The 23,093-nt window shown below is 43.8% G+C and overlaps 1 protein-coding gene across 1 annotated transcript in view; it reads right to left on the bottom strand.

Annotated features, from left to right (window-relative positions):
- The window catches only part of DESI2 (desumoylating isopeptidase 2), a 37,992-nt gene extending 15,662 nt beyond the window's left edge, over positions 1–22,330 (bottom strand). Inside the window, exon 1 of the mRNA XM_061624629.1 lies at positions 21,808–22,330. Within this exon, the coding sequence (XP_061480613.1) occupies positions 21,808–21,846 (39 nt within the window). The 5' untranslated portion in view covers positions 21,847–22,330. The remainder of the gene's footprint in view (positions 1–21,807) is intronic.
- Between the last annotated feature and the right edge of the window lie 763 nt (positions 22,331–23,093).

Raw genomic sequence — 23,093 nt, 5'->3', positions numbered from 1 at the left:
AGTGGAAATTTTGTGGAAAATTGCATGTATGCAATACACGAAATAAAATAACACACAATTCCCTTTCCTTTTTTGTATTCCCCCTTCCACCCCCTCTCTATACAGTTAGGAACCCCAAAATCTGGAAAAATTTTATTTAAATCCCATATTTCTATATTAAAATATGTTACCAGTAAATATGGTAAAAACATTTCAAATAATTTAATACAATAAAACAGTCACATACAATATAAGCAGCAGAATAAATACATATTAACAGAGACCATATAATAAAAAAGCCTGCTGGAAAAGAACGGTTTTCAAAGCCTGCCAAAAAGCAGGCAGTGAAGGGGTCAAGTGCAAACCTCCATAAGCCCATTCTATTTTGCCCTTAGTTGTTCTTTAAAAAAAAGGGATTATCACTCTGTTCTGATATAGTTACAAAACAACAACAACAGTGTTTATGTGCAACTAGTTGTACCAGAATGTGGATGAGGATGCACTTCAGAACAAATGTGCATCCCAATACAGTAGTGCTATGCAGACAGACAGTGTCCACACTCAGCTGAACATCCAATTTACTCCTTTGTTTCCTGATCCAGAAAGGAGTACACAAGTGGAAACAGTTTTTTAGCTGGATCACAGTGTTCGTCCAGAAAAGCATAGAGCAAAAGGTGCAATCTCTATTGATATGGCACGGTGTTCTTAAAACTTCAGGGAGAAACTGGACTATGGATTCTTTTAGAAAGCAGGGTGGGTTTTTTTGGTAATTTGAAAAATTATCAGTATCGCCAGGCCAGCCTTAGGTCTGCCTTTGCCTTTAGGAGGTTCGGCAAGCAGGTCAATTACAGAGAAACTATTCAAATAGATATTTTTGGTAGGGAGGGAGATCACGTCATAGTTTCTTAAGAAGTCCAGGAACCCGGGGCAATATTGTTTGGAGTACCATCCGGCTATGTTCCACGTGAGAAATTTGATCTGCTCAGTTGTCCTATCTACCCTTCTTCAGTTATCCCACGGAGAAACAGCATGGGGGCCGGGTGTAGATCTACCAGGGGAATCGGCATGGAGGGATGTTTGTCAATTGAGCTTCGTAATCTGGTTTAACTCTCCATCGTTGTCCATGAATACAGAACTGGCCCTTACCAGGGGCCTACCCGAGAGCAATTTGGTAGACATAGTTGATGGAGTCTTAGCGTGAGCATAGCCCAGTTCCTCTGGGTTGAGATACCTAGATTGTAGCCACTGTGGGCCAGATGTTAAGGCCCTCCTCGGAGTCTGGAGTTCCTTAGTAAATGCAGGGGCATCTCTGGGGTTATTAGATAATTTTTGTTGACAAATATCAGGGGCAGAGGAGCTAAGATTTTTAGAGGGAGAGAAGGTCTTTTCCAAAGTACTGTTCAAATTATGTTGACAGACCTCCACTTCCACCTCGAAAATCTTAGAATTAGGTCTTACACAGTTTTTCCCCATGTCCTGGATCTGGAGCGACTTGTCTTTGTTCTGAGACAAAGCTTGGGTGAGAGTGTCACTTAGAAGTGTAAGCCTGGCAATAATCTCCTTCTGAGGTTGTAATGGCAAGGATTGGAACGATTTTAGTAGTTCTATTTCTTCTGGAACAGGAGCAAATTTAGAGATGATGGAGTGGTGGCTGGGAGAGCATTTTGAAAGATATTCAGAAGGCTTAGAATGCGCAATAAATTTAGGCTCGTCCAAATGAATAAGAGAGTTACATGTATTAGCCTTTATAGTACGGCTTAGCTCTTTATGGAATAAGATTAAAGGGTTCTGATTCTCAAAAAGTCTGGATAGTAGCATATCTACGTTGTAAAATGAATCTTTCTGCTTGTATAACAGATTCATGGATGCCCAACACCCAAGAGTTACTACAGCTCGAGCATTTTGATAGTCATAAAATAAATACTCAATGTCAATATTCAATCATTCCACATTGAGGAGCAATTTTGCCCACCAGGCCCAAGAAGTGGGCTTTGCGTTGGTAAAGGGGCAGCAAGCCTTTGGGCTTAGGAAAATTAGAAAAAACTAGCTTTCGGCTGCTAAGGGTCAGTTCCCACTTTTGCTGGGTTATGGGAAACAGTGTATATCGCACATCAGCTTGTTCAGGGTGTCCAGCCTCAAGTACATGTTGCCAGGGGTCTTGTATTCTGGCAATGATGGGCCTAGGTTCAGATGTAACTCTTGGGAGTGGCAAGTGAAGCAGGGATGTATCTGTTTTCTGAGCAGAAGGTTGGAAAAGGTTAAGACCAGAATCTGGATCATCACCGGTAGAATGTGCCTTGTGAGTCTGAAGCAGTGCTTTCTTTTCCTTGGTTTTATGAGCTGGGGGTTGTTGTATATCTTCTAATAAATTGAAAAGCTTTTTAAAGTTCATTCCCTTACATTGATTTGAGTTTTTTATGCTATTCCCGTTAGACTTGATGTTCGTAGACTTAGCTTGTGCCACCAGTATTCGCTTTACTTTGCGAGGGGTACGCTTTACTCCTTTCTTAATATTTCTGGGTGCCAAGACTTCTGTCGCAGGGGGAGTATTAACTTCGTTTATCCCCCCCAAATAGTCAGAATTCTTTACACATGCATAGGATTTATGGAATTCGGCTATAACAACCAGCAAACCATAGCATTCCGATAAGAATTTTTTGATTAGCTTTAGTTCTTTGGCTAGTAGCATCAAGCACGTCTCCAATTTGGGAGAATCAGGTTTGTCAGGGCGCGTCGGCTCAGATTGTTCTGGTGGTGAAAAATTAGGCAGAGAATTCATGTCCTTGCTGAGCCGAGGGGAGTCTGGCAATGACGTATTTCCAGGGTGTTTCTGGGTTAATTCAGAAGATAAATGTCACCCAGGTTGGGAGAAGAAATCAAACGGCCTGCGGGGAGATAGAGATGCAGGCGGAGAAATATGGGGGCTATGCAGCACCCCAAGGGAAGGACTGGATTGTTCCACTTGGGCAATTTCCGTTGCCAGGTCAGGTCCCTGAGAGGGCCTCTCTGTTAGATATAAGCCACATTTAGTATAGTCCACTGACCAGTCAAGGCAAGGGGGATCCAGGGTTGTCACTACTGCTTCTTTACAACCCACTTTCAGGGGGCTTCCTCCCTCTCCCTCTCTCAAGTATACCTCTTTCGTGAGAAAGTACGAGGAAATTTTAGCTTGTTTCTTGCTTTTCTTTACCTTCTTCAGAAGGTTTGGGGCTGGGAGTATAGATACCCCTAACGCCTTACTTGCTTGTCATGTGAGGACCATAGCTGCTGTTTTGTTAAATAGTTTACACCGAGGCTGAGGTTTTCTGGGGTCAGATTAGTATTGCTGTTTCTATTGCAGCTGAGAAGAGCCCTAGTTGTCAAATGGATAATAAAAGGAATGCCGTCTTCACATTCACATTCTAACTTGTTTTCTTAGCCTTGTCTTTATCATGGTAGAGAGGGGGGAGGGAAACCTTATCGTCACGCTTGGCGTCTTAGCTACTGTCGGTTTCAAACTTCAGCCAAACTACCCCTGCCACTGCTCCAGTAGGATATAGACACTATCAGCGATATAATAGTCAAGTTTAGCTGACTATATCAAAGGCAGAGCTCACCATTTGAGATTAAAGGCTCAGTGTTGACCAGAGGCTGATGGAAAGGCTGCAACCATTTTCTCTTCGCTCTTCCCAAAGTCTCTGGGCCCTGGGCATTATTATCTCTGTTTGTTTTTTCTCTTTTAAGTAATTAAGTATTAGAACAATATTTGATTGGTCAACTCACCAAATTTTGGTGTTTTTTTTTTTTACCATAATACCAAATGAAGCTGTCATCTGTTATACACTGGTACTGTTTTTTCCGCTACAACCATAATCTTCCTTGTGATGGGAGGAGATGAAACAGTAGATGATATACATGATAAAAACAAGGGATAAGAGTAGAAAATGAAAACTACTTAAAGAGGAGAAAAAGCGTGCAGAAAAACTCACAGAAAAGGAATGCTCCAGAAACTCGGGAAGATTTCATCATATGAGTATTTAAGATTTCTGGGTATCTAGAACACATTCTGTTGTCAAGAAGCACAATTTTATTTTCCATTCAGTGCAATCATTCTGAGAGTGTGGAACTGAACAAGTAATTCTGGATATTGTATACTGAATGCAACAGGTATTCTTACTTAAGAGTTATGACCGCTTCAAGATCAAGAAACACTGCTTCAGCAGGAATCTTATCCTTGGTGGAGGGATTCCAAATAAGCACTTCTGTTCATGTTACATCAAAACAAAATTATAATGAAGAACACAAAGCTATATATACAGAATAAAGTGATATAAGGTGGAAAACCACAGTATCTTTACCCAAGTAACAAAGGTCTAGAATTTTTATAAGGACAATCACAGAAGAAGCCATTTAGTTTTAATTCACTAATAGGCAAAAAATCCCTGGGGTTTAACAATGTACCTATAGCCAGTAGTGTGCTGGTAAATGTTTAACAACCAGCTCTCACCTACCTTGGCATAGATGCATGCTGGAAGTGTGAGGAAGTGTTCTCCCCCTGATAACCCGTCTCCATACCAATAACAGAAAATCTCTCGTGAAGTCTTAAGGATGATCCCCTCCCCTTCTCTTTGAGTAAGACAGAGATTGTGAATATTTGAGTGCAAGAAAGAGACTGAATGAGTGGAGAGTGTGTGTGGTATATGCTGCACAATTGCAGTGAGTGCACATGAGAGCAAATGCTCAGTGGAAACTTTGGCCATGACCACCACAGGCAGGCAGCCCTTAGAAGGCTGGCCAACCTAGAATGCTGCCCTCAGACTGAAAATGTTAGGCCATTATTGCTTTAAATGAGCATAAGAAAAGCCCTGTTGGATGTCACCACAGGCAAATTTAGTCCAGCAATCTAGTCCATTAGGGCAACCAGATGCCCTGGGAAGCCCACAAACAGAACATGAGCACATGTATCAGAATATACATATGCATACAACACCACACATAACTTCAGTTCCACCACATGTCTTTCGTTTGTATTCCAGATTCTATTACGTAAGTGTTGCTCTTTAACTCAGTACATGCATATACAATTTGACCTTATGGCCTTTCTATCTATTTTAGTCTGCTTAAGTAAAAACAGCAAAGAGCCTTGTGGCACCTTGAAGATAGACAAATATATCATGGCATAAGCTTTCATAAACTGCAACCCATTTGAAGACAGGCATCAGAGGAAGTGGACTGTACTCCACAAACGCTTGTCTGGAATTGATTTACTTGATTTAAAAACTGGATAAACTATTTTGCTTGCTTTTAGTTATGGGATTATATTATGGCAACCCATCCTTAGATATGTCTGGTACTGTGGTGCACATAACCTGATGCCATAACAAGTTAGTTCCACCTAGTCTAGGATGGGAAAGGGTCATAGTTCAGTGACTGAGCATCTGTTTTGCATGTAGAAGGTCCCAGGTTCAATTCCCAGCATCTCCAGGTAGGGCTAGGAAAGACTCACTCACTGTCTGAAATCCTGGAGAGCTGCTGCCAATCAGTGTAGACCATACTGAGGTAGATGGCCAATGGTCTGACTCTGTATAAGGCAGCTTCCTATGGTCCTACATTACCAATGCATAATGCACTGATACACTGCAAAAGTCGAGAAAAAATGAACTGAATGTTGAATGCATCTAATTTCTTTTTGTGCATTGTTTTACTGATGCACACATGTATTCCTGCACATTGGTAAAGAGCCACTCACAAAAAATGTGGTTGAATCAAATAAGATCAAGCCTGCTTTTATTTTGTTTTATTACAGTGTTTTATCAATGCATATAATAAAGGATGAAAGTCACATATAAGAACATAAGAACGTAAGAAGAGCCTGCCGGATCAGGCCAGTGGCCCATCTAGTCCAGCATCCTGTTCTCACAGTGGCCAACCAGGTGCCTGGGGGAAGCCCGCAAGCAGGACCCAAGTGCAAGAACACTCTCCCCTCCTGAGGCTTCCGGCAACTGGTTTTCAGAAGCATTCTGCCTCTGACTAGGGTGGCAGAGCACAGCCATCACGGCTAGTAGCCACTGATAGCCCTGTCCTCCATGAATTTGTCTAATCTTCTTTTAAAGCCATACGAAGCTCCGCTCGCCGTGCAGCTGACGAGCGGGGCATGATTGCAGGTGGGGGTGAAGACGCTGCCCCCATCTGTTAATGGGGCAACGTCGCCCGTCGCGCCCGTCGCGCCCGTGACGTCAGCGCGACGTGCAGCGTAAGGGGCGGGGACTATAGGACTATGTAAGTCCAGCCGCCCCTTCCACCTTCCTCTTCTGCTGCTTGACGTGGACGACATGGACGACGAGGGACAGAGTGGAACGCAGCGCGGTGAAACGGCAGCGGCTGTTCTGTTAAGGCCGCACGGTCGGCGCCATTTTAGGCGCTTGGTTTCTGCAGCACATGGGCCTCATTAGGGGCCGATTTCAGCTGCTTTGCTTCCCCATGGGGGGGTGGAGCCGGCTCCGGCTTGGGGGTGCTGTAGAAGGAGCGGCTGCGGCTGGAGCGGGCCTCGTGAGCGAGGCCTGCAAGGCTTGACAGGGATGGAACTCACTCACCCCCTGCTGGCTTGAGGTTTCTGTTTCCCGGCGGCTTTTAGCAGCCGGTTTAAGCAAGATCATAACAATCCCCCCAACGGCTGGTTTGAGGCTTCTGGCTTCACGGCTGCTGGTAACAGCTAGTTTAAGCAAGATCACACCTTCAGGGGTGGTGGCTCATACTTTTACAGTAATTAACTTAGTATAGTCCTCACATAGGTAATTATATTATAACTATAATTTAGCCAGTTGGTTAAGCAAGATTACACACACTTACAGTAGTATAAGTAACCAAAATAATTTTAAGCGAAAGAGCTGCAAGATTAATCATACTTTGCAGGCAGTGACTTATTACAGTTGGTAGTTTCTAATATTAAATTGTGCTTGTCTTTTCTGTGGCTAATAATAATAATAAATAATAATAATGTACATGTGGTTTTGAACTAAGGATTGGGTAACAGGAGCTGGGGGGGGTTTAATTAGAGAAATCCTACTTTATATGCACTGTTTATAATACTTATGACTAATGATTGTAATTGTATCCATTATTCTAAGGTCAGGACAGTCGATGGCTTATGTTATTAGTATTATTAATAATAATACTATCATAATGGAATTCATAGTTATAAGTGGGAGCCAAGGACTGGTAATGAGGGAGTCACATACAGTCATTGGGTATAAAATTAATAATAATAATGTTATAATTATAAGTCAAGGGTGGATTTATTATTATTATTATTATTATTATTATTATTATTATTTATTGCACTTTCACACCGCCCTTTAGTAACAAGCTCTCACGGCGGTGTACAACAAGATAAAAACAGATTAAAATACAGATGTGGGTACAATACAATATGAAAACATATTTAAAACAAAATTAAGACAAAAATTAAAATTAAAATAGATTAAATTTAAAATTTAGCATTTAAAATGCCTGGGCAAAGAGGTAGGTCTTTACCTGGCGCCGAAAAGATAATAATTTAAAGCAGTAATGCCACCAAGACAGGAAAAGGGGGGGTCAAAGGTCCCCTCATAAAATGCGGGCCTTTGGGCAATTTTGAACCACCCCCCCCATACGACAGCTATAGGCTTGGAATCAATTACGAGAGAGAAGGCGGCACAAGCCTTTGGATGTGAGTTCTATTTGGTTAGGCTTATATTAGGTTCAAGGTACTTTGTGCTATTAATTTTATTACATGGTGGCTGAAAGGACAGTGATCCTTTCAAGTGTCAGTTACACATTCCTTGTTAACTCTGTGGCAGAACTGGCATTTATTCGAATTTGGTCCCAAGAACTTGGGCTCATATCAACAACAAAGCTTATGGCATTAATTATATTTAAGGAAGGACATGCAAATGTCTGCAGGGATTTGTAGGTCTAACAGACGATAGTATGGCTGGAGCAGTAGACAGGAATACAGAGGAAAAGACAGAATACTTATCGGATTCTGATCATTTACGGGATCTTAGACGTTCTGAAACATGTGTTACCTTGACAGAATCTTAGATGCTGTTTGATGCGGAGGCTCCATTTTAAGATCCAGGCAGACTCTTCACCCCTTCCTGAGGATTTCACAATAACAAAACCTTTCTGTGTGGGATTTCTCACCACAATTACTTGATGTCATGCATAACATGCAACCCTTACATGGATACTTGTATTTGATTGGCGTTTGACACCCGCTAAGAGAAAGCTGCGGCAGGGGGGACCAAGGCTGGGCTAATCCTTAGTCTCCGCGATTTAGCAGAACTGGGTGAGCTGCAATGAACTAATAGTTGGTAAAGTGTACTTACTCATAAATGATTTCCTTTTTGCAGACGGATATGGGCAACAGGGAGATAAGAGGCAAGAGGCCTTCAAAAGGGTAAGAAGGAGCGACTGGCTGCTTAGGGACAGGTGTCCCTTCCCCAGTTAGACTCCAGGTACTATGAACTTGGTTAGCAGGCTACCTGGTTTAAGGGGAGGTTTGTTATGTTAGGGTGTTTGCCTTTTGTTTCCCAGTCTCATACCCCAACTCCTGGCTGGCCTTCATGGCCTCCAACTCACGGCTGGCCCTCATGGCCTACAATCTTCACCCCATTTAGTCATGGCAATAACGGCTGTGGTCAGAATGTACAGAAGTACACTTGGTCACGCAGTCTTATTCAAAGGGGCAGGCAGTGAGGGGTTCACACTAGTTAGTCTAGGGTCAGTGAGCTGCACTCCATCATCATAGTGCGCACATATGCCTTATGCATTTGTAGTGGCAGAACATTACCTACAGAATGCTATAATTCTCGCATGGAGTGCTTCAGAGCCTCCGTGAGGGGGCAGTCAGGAGACAAGTGGGCTCCTAAGCAGTGGGGCACTATCTGTCTGAGTGGATGTTCATAGGTATGGCAGCTGAAAGCTGCACAGGGGCAAGCTTGAACCGGCCCAGATGAGATCCTGGATTGGGACCATGAAGTGTTTCCTTTCGGCCCTCTTGATGTTAGGGGTCTTTTAAGGGGGTTATTATGCTATGATGGGGCTTGAACACCCATACTATGAATTCAGGGTTATGGCTGCCTTATGCACTGACCTGGCCGTGTGGTTCCCTTTCCTACGGTTGCAAGCCTGGATTCGGGAAGGGGTTTTAACTATGAATGTTACCTTTCATTAACTCTTTTCCGGGGTTGGAAGGCGACTTTTGGACAGAAGGGCTCATGGCCTGGGGTCGGGTCTCATAACTCTCTTATAATTAGGAACACTAGGATTCATGGCCCTTGCCTGTCCCGTTGTTCTGGGAGAAGTTTATGCAGGGAGTCTGAGAAGGCCATAAGCCTATCTATTGCCCTAGCATGATCACCAGCTATCAGAATGCAGAATAGGGCAGCAGGGGCAGTGTGAAGGGGGGCTAATCCCGTGAGCTGCGCACTGGAATTCCCTTGGATTCAATGGGTTACATTACCCCAGCATGCTCGCCAGCTTCTAGAAAACAGGTATTCAGGAATTCTGGGCCGGCAAGGGCTATATGCCAGAGTGGCCTTTCTGGTGAGTCACCTGCTGATATTCCTGATAGACGGCACGGCAGGAGAAGGGGCATGGCAGTGTGAACACTTCGAGGTAAGCTTTCTTAGCCAGGCTGGCGGTTTTTTCCCTATCCCCATCGACCCTTCTTGCTGGACATTTTATGGGTGTAGTGGACCAGTGGGAAATGGTCTGTTCCTTCAGTTAAGACCCAAGCTATTCCAGGCAGTGGCTCATACACTGTTTTGGGGATTTCAGGAGAAAAGAGGTGGTGGCTGGCTCTACGTGAGACCTCTCTCGACATGCCCTCCAGTTTTGATGTTTCCAGGGAGGGGGGGTTATGCTTGCTCAACGTGGAAGGTCTAGAACAGACCAGAGGTGTAAGGGAAGGCATGTACGGTTGACCTTGCCTCAGCGCCCAACCTCTGCCGAAGGGTATTTATTCACCCAGGCTAATCTGGACCCCCTAGCTATAGGCCATATATGCCTATCTGGATCAACAATACCAGTTTTGGCATTAACAAAACAAGCATTGCAGGGGCTGGGGTATGACCCCTTCCAGTCTGGAACCTATTCAATTAAAATGGGAGCTGCTTCTATGGCAGCAGGTTTTTGGTTTCCTCCCGGCACTAGTACAGGACGTGGGACTTTGGGCCTCTGATGCATATAATGGCTATATTCCCCCCTTTTAGAGGGCAGGGGGATGCGGCGGCCTCACAAACGAGCATTGTAGGGGCTGGGGTACGACACCTTACAGTTGGAACCTATTCATCTCGAATTGGGGCTGCTTTTATGGCAGCAGGTTTTAGTTTCCCACAGGCACTGGTACAGGGCGTGGGACTTTGGTCCTCTGATGCGTACAAGGGCTATATTTCCCACTTTTAGAGGGCAAGGGAATGTAGCGGCCTCACAAGCTTCATTGTTTTGACAGGTTGCTGGACAGGGATAGAGCAGATGCACATCCTAATATGCGGCCACAGCATGGTCTTCCGGGCACCCTGGAGGGCAGCAAATTCGAGCATGTGCTCGCAGTTGGGCCTCAGTAGAGGGGCTGTTGTGCAGTGGCTGGACCGGCAAGGAATGCATGGGGAGTGGCTCCTACCCGCTCTGTTCCAGCAAGGTGTGGTGCGGATATTTCCGCAGGCAATGGTCATCCACCTCGGTGGTAATGACCGCGGCGTGAAGCAGGGCAAGGCCCTCAGCGTACAGGCATGTAAGGACATGCAAGTAATAAGGCAGCATTGGCCTTTGGTGCGTCTGATGTGGTCAGACATGGCGCGGCATATGGGATCCAGCTGGAATTGATCATTCATGGAAGAAGGTCAACCGGCAAATTCGGTGGGCTCTTCTTGGGCAGGGGGGGTTGGCCATTCCGCATCCCCGCATTCAGCACCGGAAGGGTGAACTGTACAGGGCCGATGGCGTTCACCTGTCTCATGCAGGTAACGACTTATTTTGGGCGACCTGCAGGGGTGTCTGCGAGAGATGTTTCTTGGCAGTGGGGTAAAGGGGGACTAAATAGAGATTTGTCCCCCTTTTGTGGTGGGAAGGTGCGGGAAGGGAAATAGGTAAGGACAGCTAGGTGGCCCCCTTAGGCACCTTTGGAGGTGATTGGCGGTTCCAGAGGCCTGTCTCTCAGGGCTTTACGGCTCGAGGGCAGGATATGGGCTGCTTCTGGGGCCAACTTATCCTCATCTACCCAGGGGTTATACGGCCCTGGGTGGGGATGATGTGGGAAGGCCCCCCTACTCACCTGCAGGGTGTGGCTGGGGTAAAGGGTAAGCAGATGGGCTTGCCCTTGCCCCAGCAGGGGCTGGTCGCCCGAGAGCTGTATGGCAAGCTACATGCTTATAGACAGTTCCCGCACCTAGGTTTACCTCTGCAGGTCACTTTAAATTGGGTTTTGTTTACTATAATTTAAATAAAGTGGCCCTTGTTCAACCCAAGCTGACGTCTCTGTGTTTTATTTCACCCCTCAACTGCAACCAAGCTGATGGCCATTGCTGAGTCTTGTGGGAGCAAATTCCATAGTTTAACTATGCACTGAGTAAACAAGTACTTCCTTTTGTCTGTCCTGAATCTTCCAACATTCAGCTTCTTTGAATGTCCATGAGTTCTAGTATTATGAGAGAGGGAGAAGAACTTTTCTCTATCCACTTTCTCAATGCCATGCATAATTTTATATACTTCTATCATGTCTCCTCTGACCCGCCTTTTCTCTAAACTAAAAAGCCCCAAATGCTGCAACCTTTCCTCATAAGGGAGTCGCTCCATCCCCTTGATCATTCTGGTTGCCCTCTTCTGAACCTTTTCCAACTCTATAATATCCTTTTTGAGATGAGGCGACCAGAACTGTACACATAATTCCAAATGCGGCCACACCACAGATTTATACAATGGCATTATGATCTCGGCTGTTTTATTTTCAATACCTTTCCTAATTATCCCTAGCATGGAATTCGCCTTTTTCACAGCTGCTGCACACTGGGTCGACATTTTCATCGTGCTGTCCACTACAACCCCGAGGTCTCTCTCCTGGTCGGTCACCGCCAGTTCAGACCCCATGAGCGTATATGTGAAATTCAGGTTTTTTGCTCCAATATGCTTAATTTTACACTTGTTTATATTGAATTGCATTTGCCATTTTTCCACCCATTCACTCAGTTTGGAGAGGTCTTTTTGGAGCTCTTCGCAATCCCTTTTTGTTTTAACAACCCTGAACACTTTAGTGTCGTCAGGAAACTTGGCCACTTCACTGCTCACTCCTAATTCTAGGTCATTAATGAACAAGTTGAAAAGTACAGGTCCCAATACCGATCCTTGAGGGACTCCACTTTCTACAGCCCTCCATTGGGAGAACTGTCCGTTTATTCCTACTCTCTGCTTTCTGCTTCTTAACCAATTCCTTATCCACAAGAGGACCTCTCCTCTTATTCCATGACTGCTAAGCTTCCTCAGAAGCCTTTGGTGAGGTACCTTGTCAAACGCTTTTTGAAAGTCTAAGTACACTATGTCCACTGGATCCCCTCTATCTATATGCTTGTTGACACTCTCAAAGAATTCTAATAGGTTACTGAGACAGGACTTTCCCTTGCAGAAGCCATGCTGGCTCTGCTTCAGCAAGGCTTGTTCTTCTATGTGCTTAGTTAATCTAGCTTTAATAATACTTTCTACCAGTTTTCCAGGGACAGAAGTAAGCTAACTGGCCTGTAATTTCCGGGATCCCCTCTGGATCCCTTTTTGAAGATTGGCGTTACATTTGCCACTTTCCAGTCCTCAGGCACGGAGGAGGACCCGAGGGACAAGTTACATATTTTAGTTAGCAGATCAGCAATTTCACATTTGAGTTCTTTGAGAACTCTCGGGTGGATGCCATCCCGGCCTGGTGATTTGTCAGTTTTTATGAAATGTTTTTATGAAATGAAAGAACAGAAAGCTATGGCAAGCTATGAATATGCACAATATACAAAAATTAGAAATATTCACAATGGAAAAATGGAGAATTCCTGATGTATTGGTTTCATTTCAGAAATGTGAGATCAAGTAATTCGGAAATCCAAAATCCATGAAGAAGTTCAGGTGAGGAAAGCTCAAGGAATAGATGGTGCATCTATGGTTTATGGAGTGCTGGATTTGATGGATTAGGGATTTCCATGTGGTTTAGACTTTATTTTATTTATTTTATTTATATCCCACTCAGCAGGAGCCCAACTTTGAGATATGTTGCTTAAACCTTCTGGGGATAAGGCCCTTATGCCACTGGAAGCCTAAAAAAGCCTTTGCATGTTCAAATACCATTTTTGATTCAGCTAATTGGCCTCTTGCATTGGCACTTGGAGCCCAGAGACTTAGAAATATTAACAGCTATGTAGGGTTTTTTTAGTCTCTCTGGGGTCAGGAAGAAAACAAAGTCCATTGTAATGTACTGAGGCTTGGGTAAACTGGATTTCAGCCTTATATATTTATCTGTACACAGGAATCCTGTCTTGGCAGCTGTGACTCTGGTATGATGTGCCACAGCAGAATGATTCACGTTCCATGTCTTCTAGAATAAACTCCTCCAATTGATAAGTTTTGTTGTGGCTTCTTCTTCCTCTTCTCTCCCTAAAGGAACTTGGCCTACCAGAAAATAATTAAGCATATCGTGTTGTTCTGTTCCTCCTTGTGTGTCACAACAAGCAAGCGGAGAAGATCTGACAACAGAGGACAATTATCCCGAGCAACACACAAAGCAACCACAGCTGTAGTCACCACTCTCAAAAACCGCTTCTCTCCTAGGCAGCCAAGCAATTAGGCTTTCTAATTTCCACTGCTTCTTTGAGATGCTCCATCTTTATGGAGTCCAGAGATGGGAAACTGAGGGAGTGTTAGATTCTGCCAAAAGACCTAGCAAAAAGTCAGAAGTTATTTTTGAATGGCACCAAGGGTGCAGCGCAGGGCTACAGCTGATCTTCCCCTCCTCCGGTGCAATCAGGTGGAGTGCGGGAGTCTGATTGGACCACAAGAGGAGAAGATCATTTGGTCTCCCTGCGAATATTCCGATCCTCAAACACTCTACGCTTCATTCGGGAGAATGCGGCACTCGCAGAGCTCAGACGATGTTGAATTTCAGCATCAATGTCAGCTTTTACAGAGAGATGGCTGCCAAGATAGGGGAAATGATCAACATTCTCCAATGTCACACCATTAAGCAGGATTGATGGTGCTACAGAGAGACTAGTTCGCACCTGCTGATGAAGCACTTTGTTTTTTTTAATATTAAGTGAGAGCCCAGGCTTTCTATATGCTTCTGCGATAACATTTAGGATACTTTTAAGATCTTTCTCTGAATGTCCAGAGACTACATTATCATCGGCATATTGAAGTTCTACGACAGAGGTTGACATTACCTTACTTTTTGCTTTCAGCCTACTGAGATTAAAAAGCTTTCCATCTGTTTGATATATGATTTCCACACCAGTAGGAAGTTTCCTCTCAATAAGGTGTAGAATCATAGCAATGAAGATAGCAAATAAGGTGGGAGCAATGACGCACCCCTGTTTTACGCCCGATCCGACTCTGAATGGATTGCTCTGAAAGCCATTGTTGTCCAAAATTGTTGTTGTCATGAAGGAGTCGCAAAATATTCACAAATTTATCAGGGCATCCAGTCTTCTAGGTGCTTCACAATCTCCCAAGTCAGCCTGCCAGGCAGGCATCAAACCCAGGAGATCTTGTGAACCCTGGTGGCTGCCACTCATGGCTGGTGAGTTTCATTAAGCTTTGTGGCTCTCAATTTGCGCAAGGCTTCTCTAACATCTAGTAATCACAATATGAACTTTGATATGTGTCAGCATGCATGTTTCCTAATATGGACAACTTTGATACTACTAGCCACCTGTTTGGGGGGAATTGAATCAAGGCTTTCCTCTCCCATACAGGTGATGGACACTCTCAAATTTAGTTTATTTATTTATTTATTTATTTATTTATTTATTGCACTTGTATACCGCCCCATAGCCGAAGCTCTCTGGGCGGTTTACAGCAACCAAAAACATTAAAACAAATATACAATTTAAAACACATATTTTAAAATCAATTTAAAACAAAATTTAAAACAATATAAAAACAATTTAAAACACATGCTGAAATGCCTGGGAGAAAGTTGTGCCTCCATTTTTATTATGCATTTTAGTCGCTTTACTGTTACTGCACAAGCCAAGTCAGAGCACTCGTTTAGCCCCTTTTTCCTTCTGTACACAGCCACAGAAGCTGATCTTATTGTTTAAATTAGATATTTGAGAATATTATAAATATTCAGTTTCAAAAAGGTAGGGAGGGAGCCCTGATGAACAAGCTATGATTCAAATGAAGCAATTCATCTAATAATAAAGATTTAAAAGTTCAGACGAGGTTCTATAGGGCTGGATCCAGAGCTGAGAGGTCCATCCGCACAGTGGGCCTCCCCCCTCCCACTGTAGCACACTGCATCCCTCCAAAAAGCCTCTTGATGTTTGGGGGACTCTCTGGAGTGTGTGAGATGGGGCATGAGGAGGTAGAAATCAATGAAAGTTAGACGGAGGGGTCTTGCATTAATTAGGTCTAAGTAACACATCCCACACTCCATCTTAAGACTATTAAGACTGCAATTTGGGGCTTTTCCCATTATGCTTAGATTTCTCTCTTACTGCACCAATTCTTGCTTTGTTTAACATCCAGCAAAAAGAGCAGCTCTGGAGAACCCAATACTTTCTCACTACTAAATGACTTTTCCTTAGATTCTAATGAAGGTATTTCCAATTGTGGCTTTGGGGTTTTTTCTAACAACCAACAAAGCTAATTATGATTTCTAAAGTGAAGATCTTAAAGCATCAATATCACTTTCAACCAGGTAATATCTTGCTAGTTGTACTACCCATCCATTTAGAGAGTACAATCTTAGACTTAGGCATATCTTTATGCACACAGAGGATCTTTTCACTGGATCACATCTTTCAGGTAAAGGAAAAAGCAGGAGAGTGGAGGTGGTACCCAGTAATTTGCAGATAAATATAGCAGAGAAACTGGGAAGATGCAACATACATGTCTCTGATGGCATGGCATATGGAAAACCGATAGGATGAACTTCTAGTACAGGGAGGTAAATGCAGTCTGATCGGTATCATTGAAATTTGGTAAGCTAAAGAGGTCTTATAGATTTTTTGCGTGTGTTTCATCACTTGTTTGCCCCCCGGGCTCATTCTGGAAGGAAGGACAGGATATACATTTAATAAATAAAATAATAAATTAGACTTGTGAATGGAATATAGCAATGAATAGACCCAACAGAAAAGGGGAGAAGTGGCATTATATGTAAATAATGTATATACCCTGCATGGAAATCCACCAAAGTGGAAGCCCTGTGAAAGCCTCTGGATGAGAATAGGAGAAACAAAAGGTTGTTTTGATGGTATGCTATATATCACACAGCCAACCAGAAGACATGGATAATGCATTCTAAAACAGTTATAAAAACTTAAAACGTAATAGTAATGGTGATTTCCACTATCTGAACATCAGCATGGATTTATCAAGAATAAGTCACACCACATCAACCTTATTCCTCTAGTTACCACTTCTATTTCTCTAGTTACTCCTCTGGCATGATCAGGTGGAGCGCAGGGGTCTGATCGCTCCCGAGGAGGAGAAGATCAGCTGTGGTGCTCTACAGCTGATCTTCCCCTCCTTGGGCGCGATCAGCTGGAGTGCGGGCGTCTGATCGCGCCGGACGAGGAGCTACAGCTGATCTTCCCCTCCTCCAGCGAGATCAGCTGGAGCGCTGGAGTCAGATCGCGCCGGAAAAGGAGAAGATCAGCTGAAGCATGCCACAGCTGATTTTCCCCTGCTCCGGCGAGATCAGCTGGAGAGCAGGGAGCTCAACAACTGGCTCACAAAATTCATGAAAATTTAACAATCGGCTCTAGCGAGCCAGTACGAGCCGGCTCCAGCACACCACTGCCTACAGCTCACAGATATTTCTATTGAACTTTAAAAAGCAGGGAAATTGGACAGCTATAGTAAATGCACCAGGGGAGCAGGAGACCTGACCTTCTCTCTGAGATATTGTACTGCCCTACACATTTGTTAAAATGCAAACACAACTTGGGTTGGTCTTTCACAGTCCTATCCACTTCCTGTGTAGCTTGGAAGAATTTGGTAACATGTGCCTCTGAGTATATGGTGAGTGGTGGCAGCACCTGCCATCTCCAAAGATGGAGAATTACATTTTTGTATGTTTGTTGGTGTTCTTCTTACATTGCTTCTTTTCTGTGTTACTAATGTTTCTACAGAGAATCTAACCTAGAAAATTATATTTCTCTCATTATTCATCCTAGAAATCTGTGTCAAATTTATTTTTTATTAATTTCAAAGCCTTTTTATTAGTCAGTGTCATATGATGGTGAAGACAGCCTTTTGTGTTTCAAACTGGAGGTTATGCTCTATTTCTATTTTGGGCACATTAACAGTTGAATCCGAAACTGCAGTTTGATGTAAAATCAGACTGATTACAATATGTTGCTACTTAAGCAATGACTCTAGCTGCTGGAAAAAACAAACTTGACCTGCCCAAGATGCATGTTTTTAGCCTGCTATGCTTAAACTACTCCACTTAAGGAAAGGTGGCCATGACTGTCTAAAATGAAATAAAGGTCTGGTGTGTGTGTGGCCCCCTGATTACGTAAGCCCAGCAGGCTGTGAGTCTGGCTTTTAGAACACTGACAGTTGGTTCTTACTGAGCATGCCCGCCTTATCATTGTGCTCAATGCTAAATTTCTTAAATTAATTAAAAATCAGCCAGGCTTTTTTTTTTTTTTTAACTTTTAAACTGCAGAAGATGAAGGTGAGCGTATGGGGCAAGGTCAGTAATAGGATTACAGGTACTCTGGGAACTTGGCTGATTTTTAATTAATTTCAACAAATTATGAGAGTACAGACAGCAGAAAGTTCAACAGGGGCTTGGATTTATTTCTCTTGTTTTACACTTTGAACTCTCAGTTCTCTCTGACCATGAAAACTTAGAGGGTTATTAAGCAAGAGTTTCTGAGTTGAGGACTATAAATTTTGTAAGGTTTTGTTCTGAAATGAGCTTATTGGAAGCAGCAGAATGGCATGGGGGTATTTTCAATTTAACATTGCGGAATGTGAAAAATCCACGCTGGCCATAGTATGCAGCCACTCTTGTGGCTGTATAATTATGTCTGAAAAAAGGTCTAAACAGGCAGTCAGATGTAACTGTCTCCTTTGCATTGTTGGTGGATCTTATTTGTACTGCAACTTTTCCTCAACCACTAGATCAGTCAGCTTGGTTGCTTTCTTGGGGATTATGGCACAGAATGCCTGCTTAAATAATGTGAGTATATCCTATTAAATAGTTTTTTGGATGTGCAAAACATTTAATTGGTGCCCTCTGGTTAGTTACTCTTCTCTGCAAAACATAATGTGCTTTTATGAGTTGTATTTAAAATGAATTTTAAAAAGGTTGGAGGGATAGAAAAAATATATATTTGGGGTATATTAGACACAAGAGATTGTATTAGGTGACCTTTGGGAACCCTTCCAAAGTTGTCATGCTACAAGTTGTCAAACAAACAAGTTAGACTTATGCCCTAATTACTTTCTGGCCACATTATGATTTCATAAGTCTCCTTGCAATCAGTAGGTATGTCACGGTTCTACCCAAAGTTAATTTATTTGGGAGATTCTGCTGATCCAGAATATGCTAGTCAAAGTTAGGGTAAACAGCAGGTGTTTGTTTACACTCTGGAAATTTTTATACATTATATCTCTTTATGCTCAGTCTTTATGTAACAGATTTAGAATTCTCGGCTCAGATATATATATTTATCGGCTTACAGGTTAACACAATATTACTTGATAGTAATTTGTTGCCAACAACAATAATGCATCAAAGCACTTTTGCTTTTATTCCCAAAACTCCATGCTCATCCACACTGAAAGCTATACCTCAACTAATGAATTTCTCAAAACACATCTCCATTCACCCAGTAATAAAAACTTTTTGTATGCTAGGCTGCAGAAGTAACTTTCTGGGGCTACTCTACAAGACTGCACTATTACCTAGCTGTAGATTGTGGTTAAGATTGCCAATTAATTAGTAATCTATTTTTGGAAATAATGGGACATGAGGAATCTTTCTATAGTTTTACTCTATATAAAGAGTGCCCATTGTATCTAATCTGCTTGTGACCTAGACAAATATTGCATTGTGGAAGGCAATTAAACACTATTTTCCTACAAAGTCCTCCAGGACCAAAGAATAAAAAATGGATGGATTTAACCAAAGTAGAACAGGAAGAGTTCGTAAGAGCAGCAAGTTGTTCTTGTTTCTGAGAGTTAATTCTCATTATTTTTTAACATGCAAATCCAAAATCATGTGCATTCTGTAATGCAGGAGCAATCATGACAGTTAATTTGTTCATTCAGATACATACTTGGGAAGTAGCTAGCTTCTGGATGCAAGCATAAGTATCAAATATAAATACCACTTTATAAATGTGTGGGTGCATGTATCAGAATGGGCTACTTCAAAATATTAATGGGTTATGGCACTACTACATTTGGGTCACAATCAGGGGTGTAGTCATCCAGGGTCTCCAGGGGTCTTAGACCCCTGACTTTTTGGGGAGCAGGGTCCCAACAGGGTCCCTTTGTCTTCCGCATCCTGTGAGCCAATCAGCATGAAAAGATGCTTCCTTATCCTTTCCTGCTATTTGGAGCCAATCAGAGTGAAAGGAAGTGAGTCAGTCACTGAGAAGACTCTTCTCAGCAGCTAATACTTTCCCTTTACAAGCTTACTGGATCCTAGGAATGTCTGTTGTTGCAAAAGAAGGCATGAACATCTTATTCTTTACCCAGCAGCAAAAAAAGGTGGGGGGGTGATGTGACTGTCATGAAGGGACCCTTCACTTCTGAATTTGCCACTACATTACTAGTCACAATTACTCTAACGAATGTTAATAAGGTCATGAAGACTGCACAGCTCTCCCTCTCACAGGAAGATGGTTCGGTAATTCATCCCCTCCCCTTCCAAGTCTGTTGCAACAAGCATGTATCCACGTGTTGCCATGCAGAAGACAGTACCAGGTGGAGGGATGAAACAAGTGTGAGGAGCTAACTCAGCAGCAGTTTTAGAAGTTAAAGAGGGAATCTTCTGGTAGTAATACAACAATCCTAAACCACTGTAGGAAAGGACAAGAAGCAATGGGATAGTCAAAGGAGCAGAAATTGTATTTGTCTATTAATTACAACATTTCAGTCTCCATCCTAGTAACTTTAGGTGGCATGCACAAGATCCTTCTTTCATTCTATCCTCAAAAGAGCCCTATGAGATAGGTTAGCAATGGAATCCTCAATGTGGTGCCCATGGGCACCATGGCACCCTGATACTTTCCTCCCAGCTGATAAAAGCATGCACTCATTCAAAACCTTTCACAAACAGATTTACTATACAACAGGTATACATTAGTGACACAAAAATAAACAATATTGTTAAAAATTGCTGAAGCATTCAGGAACAGAAAATATCAGGTACTTTTAAATGTTATGTTCAGAAGCGAAGCAGATATTTTCTATCTTCTTGCCCTTTTATGTGACAATGAACAGCTCGTGTTGGTGTATTTTCAACTGTTCTGCAGGTTTTCCTATTAAAATTTTTCAATTTATTTATTTAACACATTTATTATCCCACCTTTCTTCTAAGGAGCTCAAGATGGCATACATAGTAATCTCCAATCCTCAAACCAATTGCATGAGGTAGGCTAGGCAGAGAGATGCTGACAGACCCAATGTTACTCAGTGAACTTCATGACTGAGTGGGAATTTGAACCTAGATATCCCCACTCCTGTTCTGACATTCAAATCCCTACACTGCACTGGCTCTCCTTAATTGTTAAGGAACAGCTGTTAGCTAAATTAGATGGGGTGATGTGGTGTGTCATTTGTGAGCTGGCAAAGTAATAGATTGCAAAACTTTAGCTCAAAGAAAACAGGGCGTTAAACATATTGTTTTCCATACATAGAGACATAACTTTAGAGAGTAGCTATAACTTAGACTTTTAAGTCCACATGACTATACAAGGGCTGACCTTGTGTTGTGTTTCCACTTGTGTCAATGTCTAACACTCCTCCTTTCTTAGTTCTTTGTAGGTGCAAAAAGAGTCTTCTAGTCCTCAAGGCAGGCAGCTTGAGGACTGTGTTCAAGTCAACTCCGATCGATCCTTATCAAATCTCTATCCTTTTTTCTTTGTGTGGTACTACAGATACTAATCGCCTGAAGTATGTTCAGTGGATTGGATACGTGCATGAATCCAACACCAAACGAGAGATAACTGAGCATTCACACACCTGTTGCGAGAACTTCGGAGCTCTTAATAATACCACCCACCCGGTCCCTTGCTTCCAAATGGGCATAGCACCTTTCAGACGAGTTATTCTTTAAAAGCGGGAAGGGGCTTCCGAAGGGTAAAATAAGCATCATGTTGCTGCAGTAAGGCATGGAGGCAGGGAGAGCATGTGAATGCTGAGAAGCTAAACAAGGATTTTCCTATACTGTATTGCTTTTGCGAAAGGAAGGAGATAGGGAGGCAGGCGGAAGACCCCCTTGCAAAGGCGGCCAACAGGGCGAAATATGAGAGCCCGGGAAACGTCACCGGGTTAAGAACTGGTGATGGGACGAGGGAGAAGTGGCGGGGTCAAGCGCCAGGTTGTCCCGCAGGCCCCTCACGGCCGGGTCACTGGTTCACTTACCATGTCGTAGACGTTGAGGATCACCAGTTGGTTCGCCATCCTCCCCCCCCGCGCTCCGCTGTGAGTGAAAGCGAGGGTCCCCCTCAGGCCGCGGGAGGCGGCCTCGGAGCGCTCACGGGCGGGACCCCAGGCGGTCGCCGCCTCCTCGCCCTGCCTCTTGCTGAGGGGCGGGAGGGGGCTGCCGGCAGCATGGAGCCGCCTCCGTCGTTGGGAAAAGGGCAGCCGGGGCTGCGTCCCCAGAAAACCTGCTCGCCCGTGCTCAGCAGGGAGACGGAAACGAGCCACGACCGGCACCCGGGTGGGGCACGGCCTAGTCCGGCTCCGCCTCTCTGTTTGTCTTTGGGCCGTAGCCCAGCCCTACGGACGAGGGGAACGCGTGGGAAAGTGCTCTCGGAAGAGCAGCTGTACCCCTCAGTGAGCAGATATTTTAAAAGAACCGTCCAAGCCTTCCCAAATCTTCAGCGGAGAGATAAAGAGCCCAAACTACGACTCCCAGCATGCAGCTTGGGAGTAGTCGGTTACCCAGCAGACCATGCAGTTGAACAGGCAGCATGAATCCTGCCAGCCTGCGTTCTACGGTTGGAACGTCTCGGGGTTTGTAACAGGCTAACAGCCCTTTAAATTTCAGTTTAAGATCTTCTCTGTTTTCATTGGAAGTGGTAAATGTGCCTGAATTGTACCGCTTCAGATTGCAGGAGGGCTTCATCTTGTTGAATACTCCTACCGAAAGAAACCGTAATGGACTGCCTTCAGCCTTCAAGTCGATCCCGACTTGTGACGATCCTATGAATAGGGATTTCATGGTAAGCGGTATTCACAGGGGGTTTATCATTGCCTCCCTCTGAGGCTACTCCTCCCCAGCTGGCTAGGGCCTGCTTAGCTTGCCACAGCTGCACAAGCCAGCCCCTTCCTTGCCTGCAACTGCCAGCTGGGGGCAACTGGGCTCCTTGGGACTATGCAGCTTGCCCATGGCTGCACAGGTGGCAGGGCACGTAACCCCTGAGCCACTCACTGTGGGGGTGATCTTTAGCTGACCCTTGACACCCAGGAGATGAACTCACAGACTCTGGACTGGCTCTCCTCCCCACTGTGCTGTAGATGCAAAGAAACCACAAGCACCTGATAAAGAACAGTCCAGTGCATGGAAAACTACATGTTAGAGAACCAATGGCTTATAGCTCAGTCTTCTCCCTCACGTGTTACTTTTCCTATGTGTAGGCCATACACTGTAGGTAGGAAATTACTTTGTACGGAGAAGCAGTCATGTTGTGAGAGCCCTCATCTTC

This window comes from Rhineura floridana, chromosome 4 (assembly GCF_030035675.1).
Source record: "Rhineura floridana isolate rRhiFlo1 chromosome 4, rRhiFlo1.hap2, whole genome shotgun sequence".
Taxonomy (NCBI): Eukaryota; Metazoa; Chordata; class Lepidosauria; order Squamata; family Rhineuridae; genus Rhineura; species Rhineura floridana.
This window is presented reverse-complemented; position numbering and strand designations above follow the sequence as displayed.